The 18,407-nt window shown below is 39.2% G+C and overlaps 1 protein-coding gene and 1 pseudogene across 3 annotated transcripts in view; one reads left to right on the forward strand and one right to left on the reverse strand.

Moving 5' to 3' along the window:
• Oxr1 (oxidation resistance 1) overlaps positions 1-18,407 on the forward strand; it is a 398,709-nt gene that overhangs the window by 188,019 nt on the left and 192,283 nt on the right. For 2 of the 3 annotated variants that reach the window (XM_052747727.1, XM_052747728.1), the window contains exon 2: positions 12,209-12,405. The exons of the other annotated variant lie outside the window; for it this stretch is intronic. In XM_052747727.1, the coding sequence (XP_052603687.1) occupies positions 12,209-12,405 (197 nt within the window). The remainder of the gene's footprint in view (positions 1-12,208; positions 12,406-18,407) is intronic. 3 annotated transcript variants of the gene reach the window in all.
• LOC128117263 (uncharacterized) lies at positions 1,446-1,570 on the reverse strand (annotated as a pseudogene).

The raw sequence follows: 18,407 nt of genomic DNA on the forward strand, positions 1-18,407 counted from the left end.
CTTTTGCATCTGTTAGTGTATATATAATATTTAGTTTCTCTGTATTCAACCTCTGCTTGACTTTTTTTCCTTCTGTTGTGACTTAACTACCTAGAACCATGAGGCCTGGGAACTGTAGAGTAAAATGCTTGTTAGCACAATACCTACCACCCAACACATGCTTAATAATGTAGTCTAGCTTTAACCTGTTTATTATGTATGTATTCAACCATGATCTTATCCAATCTTAATGTATTTTATCACAATAATGAATCAGGTAACAAATAGACCGTACCTTTTCAAAAGATTTATTTTTATTTATGCATTGATTGTGTGTGTGTGTGTGTGTGTGTGTGCGCGCGCGCGCGTGTGCATATAAGTGCAAGTACATGTGAGCCACGGCACACATGTGGAAGACAATGGACAACATTTAAGAAGTCTGCTCATCCCTTCTACCTTGATTTTGAGGCAGGGTCTCTCTTGTTTCTGACCCTTTGCCCTGTAAGGTAACATCCAGCTGATTCTCCTATCTCTAACTTACATCTCACCATAGGGGTGCAGGAGTTAGGATTACAGACATGAGCCACCATATCTAGTCCTTCTCCTCAGATTCTAGGAATCAAACTCAGTAATAAGCACTTTTACCCTGGGCCATCTTGCTAGCTCCACTATCCTTTGAGACAGTCTCTTACTGGCCTAGGGTTTGGATCCTCTGTCCAGCTAGGCTTGCTGGCCAGAGAACTACAGGGATCTGCTTGTCTCTGCTTCCCCAATACTGGAATTACAAGCATGCACCCATGTCTGACCTTTTCTTTTTTTAATATGAATTCTGGCCCTCAAACTCAAGTTCTTGTCCATTCGAATCAAGAACATTACCAGAGCAACAGTCTACTCAACTCCAGTATGACCATTTGTTTTCTAAAGAAGTTCCTCTTTTTGTCTTTTGCCACTCTTAGAGATTGAATCTAGAACCTCGTGCAGATTGGTCAAATGCTCTGCCATTGCGCTACACCCCCACCAGTTTAAAAAAAAATCATTTTAATCAATTATGTAACCTATAATAAAATCTGATACTGAAAGAAAATTTAAAAATGTCATTTTCATTTTAAAACATTTAAGGTAATTTAAAGTTGTTCTGTATCCATCGATAGGATGATTTAGTTTAAAGAGGTCATGAGATACTAGATGAACAAGAAAAATGTTTTCTTTTCAATTCCTAAATTAATGTTTAAGTGAAACCCTTACATTTTTCTGTTCTTTCTTGTTCCTGTTTCTTGTGCCTCTGAGAAATTAAGAGAGCTTTTCGTTTTTGTGGTCAATTTGTCTGTGAGCTTCCATGTTTGCCGTAAGTTATCACTACTCAGCAGCCTATATTGATTAAGTTTAGAGTTGCCTTATGCTCTGCATAAGCAAAGCTTCCCTTTACTGTGCTAGTCCATGTGTTTTATCCAGAATCGTAGTAATAGGCCCTGTAAAAAATACATGCCTTTAGGGAAATCGCAGGGGTCAGCACATCCGGAGTGCAATGGATAAGCCTCGCCCTGGGAAAACCACCTTCGTGATCATGGTATCTCCCCTGCCAGGTAAGTATTTTTTCCTTTTTTTTTTTTTTTGGTTTTTCAAGACAGGGTTTCTCTGTAGCTTTGCGCCTTTCCTGGAACTCACTTGGTAGCCCAGGCTGGCCTCGAACTCACAGAGATCCGCCTGGCTCTGCCTCCCGAGTGCTGGGATTAAAGGCGTGCGCCACCACCGCCCTAATGCGGGAAACTCGACTGCATAATTTGTGGTAGTGGGGGACTGCGTTCGCGCTCTCCCCTGAAAAATAAAAATTGAAAAAAAAAAAAAAAAATACATGCCTTTAATCAGCAGTGTTGGATAGGTGCCTAAAGTCTTAAAATAGTCTCATGTGTTCTGATTTCTTCTTCCTTAAATGAGTAAACAGAATGCAATCGATGTAGCAATCATATGTTACAAATCATTTCATCAAAGGTAATGAAATTAAATTTCAGCTCTTAGAGTTATTATAGAAGACTTTAAAGATTTGACTTCAAGATCCCTCAAGCCCTAATCTTTGGATTTACATAATGTCTTTCCACTTTCAAGCTTCTCCAGCTGAAAGGCTCTGAAGTTCCAAGGCAAAAACCAAAATAAATTGGATATTTGTGTAATTTAAAAGTGAATGCTTTCAATATAATGGCATAATCAGAAAATGCATGGAAGGAGAAACTCAACAAAATTTTACTAATACTAATTTAATGTTTCAAAATTTATATCAAAAATAATGTTCAAAATTTTTAATGGCTACCCCAAGAATATATATTTTTCTAATAATACACTTAAAATATTTTACTAATTGGTTATTAAAAGAAGTACATCCTGAATTTGAACCCATCACTTTGCTTCCAGAGTTCTTGCTCTTTACACTGCATTGTTCTAGCACTGAAACTTTCTGAGTGTTGGTGTTAACGTAGAAAGTTAACTGTGGACTCTGTGGATACAGAGTTGAGATGATGTTGGCTGAATTTATAATAATAGTAGGTAGGTGAAATAACTTCCCATTCTCATGAAGTTTGGGAAGAAGGCTTAGTTAGTTTCATTAAATTAATCATTAGATCAGCTAAAAATAATCCAAAGTCTTACTTTGAGTTGATTTGTATGTTCTATGTTCATGCTTACATTCTTGCATAATTTGTAGTTGAATCTTTCTGTGGTGAAACTCATCCAACTGTTTATTTACTAAGCACCTACTGTGAGCCAGGCACTATGCTGGGTCCCGGAAATAAGATGATGAGGAGTCCCTGTATGTGTGACATGTAGAATCTCTCTGGATGTAGTAATCAAATGGGACTGCTGGGGAGGAGTTACCGCAGAGCAGCAGAAAGGTCTTTCATTCCCCTCCCTTCCCTGAGCTGTTGCCAGGGTTGATGTATTAACAAACCAGCTGGGAAGCTTAGAGAGCCTGGTGTCTTTATCAGGGAAATTTAGTAAGAAATGGGAACACTTTATTGAACTCTGGGGAGGGAGAATTGATTAAGAATTGAATTTCTAGTATTACTATAACATTATAGACATACCTGCAGTGGATTTGGTATTTTCCTATACTATTCCCGTATTTATAGTGACCTGCTTTCAAAGTTGAAAGTAATCGTATTTAACAAGGAATTTTCTTGTTTATGCTAGAATGTCTAGCAGACCATTCCTACATATTGTTTCACCTGCAGTTTAGTTGTTAAATTCCCTGCTATGTGAATGTCTGTGTATGTATGACAAAGCATGAATTTCTTGGAATGGCTACAAGGTCAGACTGACGTTTTATGGTAACAAACTATCTAGTTCTGACATCCTGTTAACTATTCCAACTCTAATTTGCATTCCCAAAGGATACTTTTGTTTAAGCTTTTTGCATTGGTGTGGAAGTATAAATGAAAATTATCATTTCCAATTCAACTGAAAGAATAAGATGGCTACTGCAATCATAGAGTAAGCCAGGATTGGCATTTTATTTGCCCCAAGAAATAGTTTCCTTGCTTTTTAATCCATATATTTCCAATCTGCCTTTTCTTCTGGAGATGAACTGAGTATGCGTGTTTACTTTTTGTCTTCTTCTGATTTTGTTTATAGCTGCTGACTTTTCAGTTACACTGTATAGGATGGGTAACCAAAACCCTTAATTTTGCAATGTGAATTTCTTTTTTAGGCATTTTCTCCCACAGCTCTTTTTAGTGAGCTGAGACTCTTGCAGAAACCACACTCTCCAAGTTGGAAAACCTGCATTCTCAGCAGCTCTACTACTTTAAATAATACCCTTACATTAGCTCGTTTAGGAAGCTGGGGGACAGCTAGCTTCTCCAGCAGTAATGAGATGTGCAAGCCACAGAGGGCGTGCTGGAAACTACTGAAAGGACTGTAAGGGTTGAGCCTTTAGAATACACAGTTATTCAGGTACATACAGGCTCGTGTTGGAGTATTATACAAGAACTACATGGGCACCATGTGAATCTGAGTAGCTCCTCACAGCACTGCGAATTCCATTAGTTAGGAGCTTTATCACCTGCTTTCAAAAATGTCTCATCTCTTACACTCACAATGGCTTTCTTTTCTTTCTTTTTTTTTGTTTTGTTTTGTTTTTGTTTTTTTGAGACAGGGTTTCTCTGTGTAGCTTTGCGCCTTTCCTGGAACTCACTTTGTAGACCAGGCTGGCCTCGAACTCACAGAGATCCACCTGGCTCTGCCTCTCGAGTGCTGGGATTAAAGGCGTGCGCCACCGCCACCACCACCACCACCCGGCCACAATGGCTTTCTTATCTAAAGTCGCCTCACATTATGTATGCCATTATCTAGCTAAGACATCCCTTGCTCAAGTCTTCTCTCAGGATCTTATAAGAGCTCAAACCCATCTCTATCTTTTCATTCATGTGACATTTAGTTCTCAACGTCCTGGTTGGTTTCCAGCTTTCCTAATTTGTAGCCTCATCACTTTGTGATAATCTCAGTTGACCCTTCTGCATATAGGAAATATGATGCCTTTCTCATAATTGTTTGTGATCAATAAAATGTGTAATACATGACATTATAGCCTTGTACATGCACTATAAATGGTCAATGACCATTCATATTTGTTTGCTTTTATTTAAAGCAAAAACTTATATGACACTTAATATATGACAACTATTCTTCTAACATTTTTAACCAAATGTCATTTTAATCCTCACATAAAATTTTCACGTTAGTATTAATATCTTAATTAAGAAATGAGAAAACTGAAAGAAGAAGATGTTGAAAATGTTCCCAAGTCTAAGTAGCTAGTTCGTGTGAGGTTAGGGCTGTAGTTCCAGGAGGTGTCTCTGGGTCTGTAGTCTTATCCCTATACTGTTATGGCAAGGTGCACAGTCTAACATATGGACATGTGGCTTTTGTATATTGTTATAGTTGCTTTTCTCATCACTGTGACAAAATAACCTGACACGTGCAACTTAAAGGAGGAAAGGTTGATTTTGTTCCCTGTTACAGGTGATGCAGTCCATCGTGACAGGGAAGACAGGGTTAGCTGGTGTGGCTCCATCTTTAGTTCCAGGAGTCTGAGACAATAGCTAGCTCCTCATGTCCTCACAGTTCAGATCGATGAGGCTCACATCTCAGGTCAATCAGGTAGTGGAGACCTTGGGTTAGAACCAGAAGTAGATTTCCCTTTGAAGGCCTGACCCTAGCAACATACTTTTGTGATATAGCCCGCCATCCCAAAGGACCCACAGTTTCCCCAAACAGTGTCACCACCATCTGTTGTCCAAATGTTCAAATCTCTGAGCCTGTTAGAGACATTTCATATTCAAACTATAATGTGTGCTAATGTTATATCCTCATGAATTCCTCAAGCAATTGGAATATTCCCATTGTTCTATTGTATATTTGATCAACTGTTGTTGCTACTACCACTAACATCCAAGGACTATAGTAAGTGAACAGTAGATATGTTTTGTTTTGGTTTTCCACTTAGGTACAGAACTCAGGAACATACTCAATTAGTCATAATGCAGACATAATCAGAATACCACTTGATGGAAAGATAATTCCAGTTAAGAAGTCAAGATAAATGAAAATATTATCCTTAGGGCAGAGTAATAGCGTGCAGTATTTAGACAATAGGGATAACGAGACTACTGAAAGATGCAAAACATGACAGATAAGGGGAGATCAAAACCATGGCTTGCTCACACTTGACTGGAAGGTTATGGAAGGTCAGAAGGTGGAAATCTCATATTGTGAGAGGAAAACAAAGAGGTGAGTCCCGACCAATATGAGAAGAAATAGAAGAAAGCTGCTCATGAGGAGAGCTTCTTCATGTTGAAATCTCTTGAACAGAATTAAGCAGACAGTTGGGTGGTTTTCTCTGATATAGGCAATATAGTCAGACTCCATCACTACTGCCCCAATCTCTGGCTTTCAGATGCCCATTAAAACCAAAAGATTTATGTATTTACCTCAAAAGGTGAATGAAACTTTGTCAATTATTTCCAGTGGTTCTGAGAAATTATACATAAATGATTCAAGACTAGAATTTTGCTGATGACTTTTTTTTTTTTTGGTTTTTCGAGACAGGGTTTCTCTGTGTAGCTTTGCGCCTTTCCTGGAATTCACTTGGTAGTCCAGGCTGGCCTCGAACTCACAGAGATCCACCTGGCTCTGCCTCCCGAGTGCTGGGATTAAAGGCGTGCGCCACCACCGCCCGGCGTTGCTGATGACTTTTTAAATTGTGGGTTTTCTACCAGTTTATTTGTTATAGTTTCTGTGACCTCTTATTTCATCCTCAACATGTTGGACCTTTTCTGATTCTTACCTGAAATGCTCTTGAACCTCATTCATACAGAGAAAAAAAGAATTAAAGCCCTCCGTATAGTTCTTTTTACCTTCTCCCTTCTCCTTCCTTCCTTGTGTCCCTGGACCCCTTCTCTGGTTCTGATTTACAGACTTGGCTTCTGCCTCCACAAATAAAACATATAAACTCACACAAATGAACCAGCTGATGTATTTGTTTGCTGAATTATATGAGGAATATCATAGACATGTCATATTGTGCACCAAGCAAGGGACCCCTTCTAGATCACTTATTGTCCTCTACCTCTGTGGAATCTGCCTTCCAGAATGCACACAACCTCCTACTAAATGCAGTGTGCCTCCTACAGGTTTGATGCTGACCTAAAATTATGTAACATCAAAGGATCGTGGGAATTCTGGAGGAAAAATTATATCATCCTTCGATCATACTTGATCGTAAGAAGACTGGAACTTCCAAGAGTGGGTGCTTCCTGTATGGGTACTAGGCTAGGTATTACCATAGAAGATCCTGATTTCCTCCATGTTTTATCTCCAGTTTGTAATGAGAAAACAAGTCTGAGAGAACTATTGGACATTAGTACTAGGTTCAACTTGTGTATCAGAATGCCCAAGGAAAAGAGAAGCTTAGTTCTTTCTGTTCACAAGTGGAAGAACAAGAGAAAGTAAAGATTGTGAAATACAGGCCATCTGTTTGGGAGAGCTAATCCAACCAGGATGGTTTCTTTACACCATTCCTATTCTCCATTCAAGTTACGGACACTCTTTTTTTATTGTTTTGAAATGCAAAGTTCATTAAACAAAGATCTTTTGGTGCCTATTAAGAGATTATTTTTGTATCATTTGTAACGTTTTACTATCATAGGGTATTTTGTCTCTCACACACACCTACATATTCCATTATGCTATATTTACAATTATTTAACACATTTAATTAAGAGCATTGTTTATATTTTAGACAGACTTCTCCCCTTGTGGAATTTGGAAGTTGAAGGTAGCATTTAGCAAGTTACCTTGTCAACGATAATAGTCGATTTTAGAACTCTTAGGGAGTAATTGAATTACCCACACAGTTCTGCTTTCTAAGAATGTGCAAAGGCTTTTCTTAAGAAAGCCAAAAAACCTACTAGTGATGCTCTAGATGTCAACAGTAGCAACAAAACACATCACCCTTCAAGTCTCAGGTGGGAAGATGTTTATTAAGAGGGCAGAGAAAGAAGGGAAATTCTAGTGTTGTTTTCTTCTTCCTTTGGCCTTTGAGACTCTAGCATTGCAGCCTCTGCTCATTCCTAGAATTTTAAAAGGAATTTTTTTTCAGTAAGATAGACCCTCCCCAACTATGGTTCTTAGAACTTTATAAGATAACACATCACATAAATTGTTATATATTGGTTTGTGTGCTTACTTGTTACTGGTCTCCCTTCATAGGAATAAATGCACCATGTGTTAGGTATTTTCTGTTCATTGCATATCCCTGATGCCCAGATGGAAGCGCTAGAGTAGCCTTTCAAGAAAGGAATGAGAAACCCATTCCAGCTCATGGAAATTAGCCATCTTTCCTATGGAGAGCATCCTTCCTTGCCAATTCCCCTGTGCTTTCTCAGTTTGGGAGAGTCTGGAAGACCAAGAATTTCATTCTAATCACTTTTACTCTAACTTCTTTTGTGGCATTAGCCAATAAGTCACTGAAATGAGGAGGGTAAAGCTCATTTAACTTCTCATGGATTTTATTTAATGGATTATAACATGTACTCTGAAAGAGACAAAAATCAGACAATATTAAGCTTTCAAAAAGTTAATACACTCATGAAGAGAACCATTACTAAAAGACTTACCAATGTCGTCATATCAACATCAATGTAATAACTCAACAATGACCCTGTTCATACTTTTAATATTGTATACAGTTTTGCCTGGTTTTGTTATTTTGTTTTTGTTTGTTTAGCAATAAAATCTGTATTCCTTTGGGAGCTTCATGTTGGAATCAATTGTGGGTAATAGCCACTTTGGTCCTTTCCAGTCCTCCTGGAAGATGTCAACCAGATTCACATCTCAGTCCAGTCCCCATCATTTTCTCTTACACAATGTTTCCTATATGTGAGGACTGAGGAATAGTCTCCTCTAGCACCTTTCTCCAGCTCCCTTAGAAAAAGGAAATGTCCTTTGAGCAACACCCGATGCCCCTGGATGCCATCTCCAGAACTGGAGGGAGGAGTTGCTCTTTAGGTTAACCATTTCCTAATTTGTTCTTCATTTACTCCTGCAATAAAATATGCCAGTTATTTGAACTCCCAGATTTCATGAAGACCTACTTTTTCATAGTATATCACAAAATAGCAGTATTAAAGAAAACCAATATTTAAATTGCAAAATTTTGCTTTATAATTTTAGATTTATGTTGGATTGGGCAACATGTTTTTTTAAAATATATAACAAAATATAAAGATGGAATAAACACTGTCACATCAAAGTTGGACAAGACAAACCAACAGAAGGAAAAGAGAGCAGGAGAAAGCACAAGAATCAGAGACTCACTTGTTTGGACACTTGGAAATCCCATAAAAATGCTAAATTGGAAGCCAAATGTAGATGATATGGGGTTGACCCATACAGGTCCTGTGGTTTGGTTATCACTGTGATTGTGGCCTTGTGAAATGTATTAGGAAATGTTCCTGTTTCTAGTTTTGGAATAATTTGAAGAATATTGGCATTAACTCTTCTTTGAAAGTCTAGTCAAACTCTGTGCTAAAACCATCTGGCCCTGGTCTTTTTTGGTTGGGAGCTATTTAATGATCTCTTCTATTTCACTAGGGGCTATAAGTCTGTTTAAATTGATTACCTGATCTTGACTCAACTTTTGTGAGTTGTGCCTATTGAGAAAATTATCAATTTCTTTCAGATTTTCCAATTTGATAGAGTATAGGTTTTTAAAGTATTTCTTTGTGGTTCTCTGCATTTCCTTGGCGTCTATTGCTATGTCCCCCTTTTCATTTCTGATTTTGTTAATTTGGCTATTCTCTGTTTGCCTTACAGTTAATTTGGATAAGGGTTTTTGATTCTATTTATTTTCTCCATGAACTGACTTTTTGTTTCATTGATGGTTTTCGTTTGTTTGCTTATTTCTGTTTTATTAGTTTCAGCCCCGAGTCTGATTATTTCTTTATGTCTATTCCTTGTTTTTCTAGAGCCTTCAGGTGTGCTATGAAGTTACTAAAATAAGATCTCTTTCATTTTTGTATGTTAGCACTTGGTGCTATGATCTTGCATTCTAGAACCACCTTCATTGTGTCCCATAAGTTTGGATACTTTGTGCATTTATTTTCATCCACTTGTCAAAAGTCTTTACTTTCTTTATTTCTGTCTTCATCCATTTGCCATTCAGTAGAGAGTTGATCAGTCTCCATGTGTTTGTAAGGTTTCTGTTTTTTCTGTTGTTGTTGATATTCAGCTTTTATCTGTGGTGGTATGGTAGAATGCAGGGAGTTATTTCAATTTTCTTGTATCTGTTCAGACTTGCCTTGTATCTGAGTATGTGGTCAGTTTTGTAGAAAGTTCCATTAAGTGCAGAGAAAAAGGTTTTTATAGTCTCCACTGAGAAGTCAGGTGTTATTCTAATGGGTTTGCCTATATATGTTACTCGGTCTTTTTCCCTTGTAGCTTTTAATATTCTTCTTGTTCTGTACATTTAGTGCTTTAATTATTATGTGCTGAGGGGAAGTTCTGTTTTGGTCTAGTCTATTTGGTGTTCTCTATGCTTCTTACACTTTGATAACTATCTTCTTATTTAGTTTAGGGAAATTTTCTTCTATGACTTCGTTGAAAATATTTTCTGTGCCTTTAAAGAAATCTGGGAGTTTCTTTTCTTTCCTCTATTCCTATTATTCTTAGATTTGGTCTTTTCATAGTGTCTCAGATTTCCTGGATAATTTGTGCCAGAAATTTATTTATTTATATATTTATTTACATTGAACATTTTCTTTGACTGAGGTATCCATTTCTCTTAGTGAGTCTTCAGTGCCTGAGATTCTCTAGATTCTGAGACATGGATAGACATTTTTTCCAATGTGATCTTGACCAAATGTCCTCTCACTGAGGCATGAGACTTCCAGTTACTCCTCATCTCCATGGTTCCAAGGATTTTACATTTTAGCCACTGTCCTGACTGTGTTCTGAATGCAATATGGTTTCATTCTGTATGTCCCAGGAATAATGTTGTTGAACATGAATATTTGTCACTGAGTTGGGTAAAGTATTTTCATGCATATTAAAAGTAACACAGGTGATATGAAAATGAAGTAATAATCCTATCAGTGATCATGAACTGACTGAAATTTATTATGCAGCTTTCATTAATGAACACATTCCTCTTTAAGATGTTTTGTTTTAGTACACTGAATTCAGTAGATGCTTACTGATGGCAAATTATGAATAAGCCCTTTTGCTGTGTGGTATGAAGCTACCTTTAAGCTAGATCCCCAGTGCTGAGCAGGGTCTGAAAGTGGGGCATTAAGTAGAAGCCAGGGTTCTGGAAACCCTAAATAAATGATGACTTTTTTGAAATTACAAGTTTTTAAGTGTGATAACCATAAATAGTGAGGGCAACTGCCAGACTTCCTATAGGGAACTAAGTATTTTTTTAAATGGCACATTTGCTTTCAGAAATACCAAGGCCCAGTCATAAACTGGGCTTAAGTCCTAATCATATTAGCTGTGTAGCTTAAAATATTTGAATGTTTGAATTTAATTCATCATTTGTCAGTAATCTTTACAACCCCAAAATGTACATGAGTGCAAAAACTATTTTGTGATAGCCTTTGACTTTTCATATTAAGCCTTGTCTCCTCTTGAAAATGTAGAAGTGAGGCAAATGTTTATTGTTCTGGGCATATGAAGAAATGATGTGAATGGTATAATTTTTATCATTAACATACTGTTGTAGATTAAGCTAAAAACCACTAATAGTTGAGTTGAGATGGGTCAATGGATAATGCCCTCACCATGCAAGTATGAGGACCAGAGTACAGATCTCAAAACTCTCATAAAATCCAAATGGGGGATGGAGACTGGCCTGGAATTCCAAAACATGGAAGGCAGGAGCAGGGGAATCCCGGGGCAAGTTGGAAAAGGAGAACAGCTGAGCCTGTGGGCTCTGTGTTCAACAGGACGTCCTGTCCCAGTAAATGAAGCAGAGGACAATCAAGAAGATACTGATGTCAGCCTGCCTTGGAGTTGCACATGGGCATATATGTACCAATTCACACCTGTGCGCACACTCACGCACGCACGCGCACACACACACACACACACACACACACACCAGACACATGAAGAAAGAAAAAAGGGGATTAATATAAATGATTAAATATAATCATTTCATTATATTTTGCTGAGTTGAAATTACTTATTTTAACAAAATTTTACTAGAGCACTCCTTTTAGACGTAACTGTAATTGATCAAATGCAGGTGTAAGACAGTGTCTTGCTACTTACTCCAAACTGGCCTTAATCTTAGGATCCTTCTGCCTTAGCTTCTGACATTCCAGTTCTGAGTGTGGCTATCAGTACTGAATCAAATGCATTATTTTCATCTGGCTATCACATGTTGGTTTGCTATTACTAAAATAATAGAAGCCCTACATCACATTATGTTTTGATACGTCTTAAATAGGCCTTTCTAAATGGTTAGGCAGAAGTTTTTTTTTCCAATTAGTTTAAAACCTGTTTAACTAAATTATTTTTAAAATGTTAGAGGGAAGCTTTCTAACTCCTAAATAGATCAGGTTCTAAATTAAGGCCAAATGTAGCTCTGCTGCTAAAAATCAAAGGTCATGATGGCGATAAACATGCAGCCGTCAATCTTGAGTCAGTACTCACCGTGTATGGTGTTCTTCTTCCATAGGTTGAAGAAAAAGTCCCAGTCCGTGGATATTACTGCTCCAGGGTTCAACCCTTTGGGGGGTGCAGGGAAGCAAGCACCCCAAGCCAGCAAGGCCCCTGCACCCAAGACTCCCATCATCGAAGAAGAGGAGAACAACTCGGCAAACACCCCGAAGCACCCTCCCAGGAAGAGTGAGCTGAAGAGGTTCTACACCATCGGTGAGTGGAGTGCAGGGTCTTTAGTAAGTGAGCTAGCGCCACTTGGACACTCGACGGATGCAGGATCTGCATCGTTAAATGATGCCTCATTGCGTGATCGTGTGTCTTTCTGATGGCTTGTGTGGACATTTTCTTATATTATCTAAACAAGAATAGAAGATGGAAAACTCCTAAGACCTTTAGCAAAGTTAGGTAAGAAAATGAGCTCAGTGGCCATCTATATCCGAACAGCAGAAGAATAAGTATCCTGTTTCAACGTTTTACTTTATGTGCTACTATTTTCATTTTAGCTGTCCTCAGCCCACACTGTTCCTGTAGTTTGCTTTTGTGCCTTTCATTTCCCCTTTGGGCTTCTAAGTCTCTGGCCCGGTTCTGTCAGGTTGTAAAATCAGTGGCTGGAGACAGCCTAGAGCTGAGCCATTAAGAAAGGAGGAAGTTACTGTGTTGTGGGGAATAACAAGTTACACTGGAGGACTGTTTGGACTTCTTACACTGCAAACTTTGGAGAGATGGAGTTCAGGAATCATCATATCAGAAAGTAGTAGGCCGTGAACAAGGTCTTGTTGGTGGTATGCTCCACTGTTCCTAAACAGAATAGTATCCAGTAATTTTGAATTTCACTGGAGAGTGTCATATGACGCGACTAAGTAAGTTGAGCCGAAAACTTTTGTAGACCTGTATTTCCAGCAAGTCTTTGAGCAAATTATTTTTCAACAGTAACCGTTGTCAGCATTTCAGGTATATTTGAGACGAAAGTTTCATACATGCTTCATGGCAGGTGATGATGAGTTGGAGAGATAATGTAGGAAGTGGCTGTTCGGTCCTCCGTTTGGAAGAACTTGGTCATTATTGAGTCCGCATAGCAGGAACTGGGGCTCTAGTTCATGCAAAGGCTATTAAAGATGTTGAATATTTCTGGCATCTGCAACCCCACAACCCCAGTATGAAGTGTTTGCCCGAAGATGATAATATTTTTTCTCAGGTATTTCGGGCATTATAGCTATACATTACAACCAGGAAATAGGTTTCTAGTTCTAAAGTCCAGGGCGAGTTCTGGTTTCCCTTCAGTTATTGCTTCCTTCAAGCTTGCCTTGAAATGTGGGCTTGAAATGCTGGGTGCTGTTTCGCCTGGCTCCACTTCATGTTGTCTTCCTGTCTTCCCGCTCTGGTCTGATTAAGGTTTCCAAGGCTTGTTTTTTTTTTTTTAACAGTAAGCAAACACGGTGTTCTTGTGGGCATCTATCATCAGATACTTCTGATTGATGTGTGACAGTGCCGACAGGTGCATAGTTCTACTTTCAAAACTTATGTTAGCATAGTTCAAAAAATCAATCAACCCCAAGGGCCCGTAAAGCTTCTGTCACCGCCTCTTTTCCAGGATCCTTGCCCCCTGCCCGTCCTCACACATGCAGCCTTCTACACTTTCCTGATTGAGGGAGTGATTCACAAGCGTGAGTGTTTTGCCCTCAGGAAATAAAACTCAACATTCCTTCTAAATAAGACAATGAGGGAGAGGTACTAACCGGCTTGACCATAGTGAATACAAAGCCAAGACTATGAAAAACAGAAGCCTAAAAGTTGAATTTAAATGCAGAAAATAAGCTGTGGATTATTTCTTGTGCAGGCTTGTTTGTGTACATGTTTATTGGGTACACTTACTTGTGTATGTACATGCTTGTGCGTGTGTGTATTGGGTACATTTACCTGTGTGTGTGTGTGTGTGTGTGTGTGTGTGTGTGTGTGTGTGTGTACATGGGAATCCAGAGGTTGACATCAAGTATCTTTCTTTATTGTTCACTTTTTGCAACAGGGTCTCAGCCAGACTGGCTGGTCAGCAATTCCCTAGGACCTGCTTATTTCTACCCCACTAGGCACTGGTGTTACAGGCCTGTGCTGCCACATCTGGTTTTTGTGAGGTGCTGGGGATCTGAACCCCCATGCTTGCACTGCAGACATGCCACACACACCCCAGGCATCTCCCCAGCCTCATAGCACATTTTGATAAAAGAATTTGCAACAGTTTGACTTATTATCAGTATTAATGATGTGTACTTACTGCATTAAAGGGTTTGTGTGAATACTTAAATTTACTGTGCCTGTATTACCTCTTCTAATTTGGCCCTCAAAACATTTTTTTAGGCTAAAGTGTATCAACTATGTAATTGAAAGTTCTTTTGGTAAAACAAGTCTATTTCAGTATCCCTTCATAAAAATACCATTAATACAAAGCAACAGCATTTTAAAATTCCATGTGTACTACGATTCTCTACAAGAACAGAACAGAAAGCATGAATATATATTTAAAGGGGATTTATTGGAGTGGCTTACAGCTATGGTCCAGCTAGTCCAACAGGGGCTGTCTTACTGACAGGAAGTCTAGGAATCCAGAAGTTGTTCAGTCTACAAGTCTGGGTATTTCAGCTGGTCTTCAGTATACTCCAGAATCCCAAAGAAGTAGGCTCTCATGCCAGTGAAGAGTGGACTTGCCAGCATGAGTGAGGGCAAGTAGGCAGGCAAATAACGAAGTTCCTTCTTCCATGCTCTTCATATAGGCTGCCACCAGGAGGTGTGGCCAGATTTAAGGTGGATCTTCCTACCTCAAAAAATCAAGATTTAGGATGGGTCTTCCCATCTCTAATGATTCCATCAAGAAAAATCTCTCACAGGCGTACCCAGCCACTTGGGTTTTAGTCAGTTCTAGATGTTGTCCACCATGAATAGCTATAGCACCATGTATTAGTAATTTCATATTCCAGAATAAATTAAGCTCCTATATCCTGTCTCAAGTGATCCTCAGAAAAACTCTGTCTTTACAGATGAGGAATAGTGTCTAAAGGAAGTGAAAGAAGAAGCCACAATCATAGATGACAGCCTCTGTAAACAAAATTCACTTGATATTTTAGCACTTAAGAGTTAAATTTGTCGCCGGGCAGTGGTGGCACACGCCTTTAATCCTAGCACTCGGGAGGCAGAGGCAGGAGGATCTCTGTGAGTTCAAGGCCAGCCTGGGCTACAAAGTGAGTTCCAGAAAGGCACAAAACTACACAGAGAAACCCTGTCTTGAAAAACCAAAAAAAACAAAAACAAAAACAAAAATTTGTCACTGGACAGGGAGACAGCCAGTCTTCACAGCGGTGATAGTTTAGGAGGTGTCCTAAGTAATCTCATGGAAAGAAACTACACCAATCAACCTGTACATCAGTCGACCTGCCCTTTAGAAGATGTCCTTCAGTCTCTCAATTCGGGTTTGCACAACTGAAAATCCCAGGGATCCCTCTGGTGGTACATTGCAGTACTACAACCAAGTTGATTTGTGGTACTCCACAAATGTTACAGTCACTGTATTTAAGTCAAACTAGACTCTTCCTTCCACAAGAGCTAGAACTATTTGAAAAGCCTCTTTAGGTTAACGAGAGGTGGAAGTAACTCCTCTAGAAATTTATTTTTGACCTCAGTCATTCTTCACAAGCTTCTGTGTAGCATCCATGTCCTACGGCGAGAACCTTAAGAAATAGAATGTGTCCTCTGTGTACGTGGGCCTGGCCTGCCTTATGTCTTAACTAGTCCTAATAAAAGATGTTCATTAAAAGTAACATTGTATCAAAAATTGGTAAACTCACTTTTTATGGAATAACCATTCTTTGAATAGGTATAATTAAAATTCACTTATTTAAAATAAGTAGGGAGAAAGCTAACCTCTGTCTATATGAAACACCTGAATCTTCATTTGAACTTTTAAATAAGTACAAATAAGTCACTAGCTCAGTACTGTGTCTCATGCAAGAGCTTTTTCTGTTGGCCTTTGTCACCAAGAGTAATCCTGAACACATGATTTGATTTTTTCATCTGAGTTCAACAAAAGGAGGGTCTCTGCATTTTTAGCTTGTGTTTTAGGAGTTAAGTTCACATGGCACAGCTGGGTTTTGTTCAGGGTATGGCTAGGCTGAAATAAGCATGTTGGTTAGGTTGATGGCTCGCATGGTTTTGATTAGGGAAAGAGGTGCCTTTAAGAGCCTTCCTGATGGTGGGATTCAAATCCATGCAACTGTAGTGCTCTGGTCTCACTTTCCTTGCTGGTTGCCAGTCGGGGCACACTCTTGGATCCGAGAAGCCACTTGCCTCCTTTGCCATGTAAACCGTCCTGTCTCTAATCAGGTCATTTGGTGTCTGATTCTCTGGAACCCCTGACTTCCTCTTACACGGCCAATCCAGAACGTTCTCTGTTCTTAAAGGACACATGAAATCAGTCAAGCCTATCAATGTTCCATAACCTCACTATAAAGAGACTAAGTTATCACAGTCACAGTGCTAAGCACCATGCAGGTGGGATTCCAGGGGGATGGGGATCTGGAGACCCACCTGTCTGACAAATTTTACTCATCTGTAGTGAATACACACTGAAATACCAACACAGCTCAAGCAAAATTCCCTGACAATACTTCCTTTGATATCCTTTTTGATGTTTTTATTCCACTCCATTTTGTTTTTTAAATATAATCACAGCTCACTGAATTGATTCCATAATCTGTTAATGACCTATTTGTGTCCCAACATTTAGGAGAAAAAAAATCACTGGACTGCTTAGAAAATCTCCAATGCTTAAATCTATTCTTTTTAAAAAATAGAATTGGTAATTAGAACTAGAATAATAAGGAAAGCATTACTTTAGTGGATTAGCTTTGATGGATAAACACATGAAGAAAGGAGAATTTTTTCCTGTTTCAAATTTTGTGTTCAACAGTATACTGTAGATTTTTCTTTGGGCCAGCAGCTCACAATAAAACGACACAGAAACTCATTATTAATTATGAAAGCTCGGCCTATAGCATATGCTTGTTCCACCAGCTCTTATAACTGAAATTAACGTATTTCTATTTATCTATGTGTTGCCACGTGAATCATGTCTTTTACCCCTCCTCCTGCATGCCTTGCTCTCTCTCTGCATCTGGCAGATGACTCTGTCTTCCTTCTTCCCAGAGCTCTCTCTGTCTAGAAGTCCCTGCTATACCTCCTGCCTAGCTATTTGATGTTTAGCTTTTTAATTAAACCGATCACAGTGACACATCTTCACACAGTATAAAGGAATATTCCACAATTTACCAAAGGTTACCAGTTTATATTTAACACTTGCATCCTTTGAAACCATAGCCTCCACGTAAAGAATGTGAAACAAACTGTAGGCTCAGTTGTAATTCTCCATTCTTCCTACTACTCTCTATTCAGAGAATTATATGTACAGACTTCTGAAATATTTTCAGATTTGGCATAAAGGTAGTGAAGAGAGCTATGCATACCAAATCCAAAAATGAATTATCATTCCCTCTAGGGCTCAGATAACTCTGTGATGTATTTTGTTCCTTGGGGATGGAGAGCTAGAACTCATACATTATTACCAGCTTCTGTGGACATTGCTTTAAAGGGCTAGTACCTTTTCCACGCTTGGAATATTAAGTCACAGTCAGGAAGCAGGGCAGCTCTTGGATGGACATGTCTGCTGTCAGTCAGTCAGGGAGACACAGCCCTGATGGCTTCCCATCAGTACCTGCTGTGTGGAAGCTGCAGAAGAGACGCTTCCCAGAATGGAGCAAAAGCAAGAACCAGCCCTGCTTGCTCCTGCATCACTGTGGTCCTCTGTGGGTGTGGGAAAGGAGGGGCTGGTTTCAGGCACAGTGGAGAGTAGTGTGCAGGAATCCCTTCAAGGTCCTGCTGAGGAAGAATGAACTAGTAAGTGGGCAGAAGTGGACGGAGGGGGAGACTGGCTTAGAGAGCTGTGAAGCAGTAAAGATGAAGAAATCACCTCTGCCTGCAAAGACATGCCGAGATTCTTTACAAACAATCCCCTCCACCACCACTCACCCTTTTGGCAGCCTTGATTACCAGTTGCTCTTACCTTCTTGTTTTGCCATATCTGCCTCTATACCAGGCCTCAGTCCCTATGAGAAGAGAGTGCACAGCACATCTTTGAGGGCTAAGTCAATGTTGGGGGGCACCAGGGGAGGTAG

Source organism: Peromyscus californicus, unplaced genomic scaffold (assembly GCF_007827085.1).
Source record: "Peromyscus californicus insignis strain IS unplaced genomic scaffold, ASM782708v3 Scaffold_20__1_contigs__length_68692818, whole genome shotgun sequence".
Classification (NCBI taxonomy): domain Eukaryota; kingdom Metazoa; phylum Chordata; class Mammalia; order Rodentia; family Cricetidae; genus Peromyscus; species Peromyscus californicus.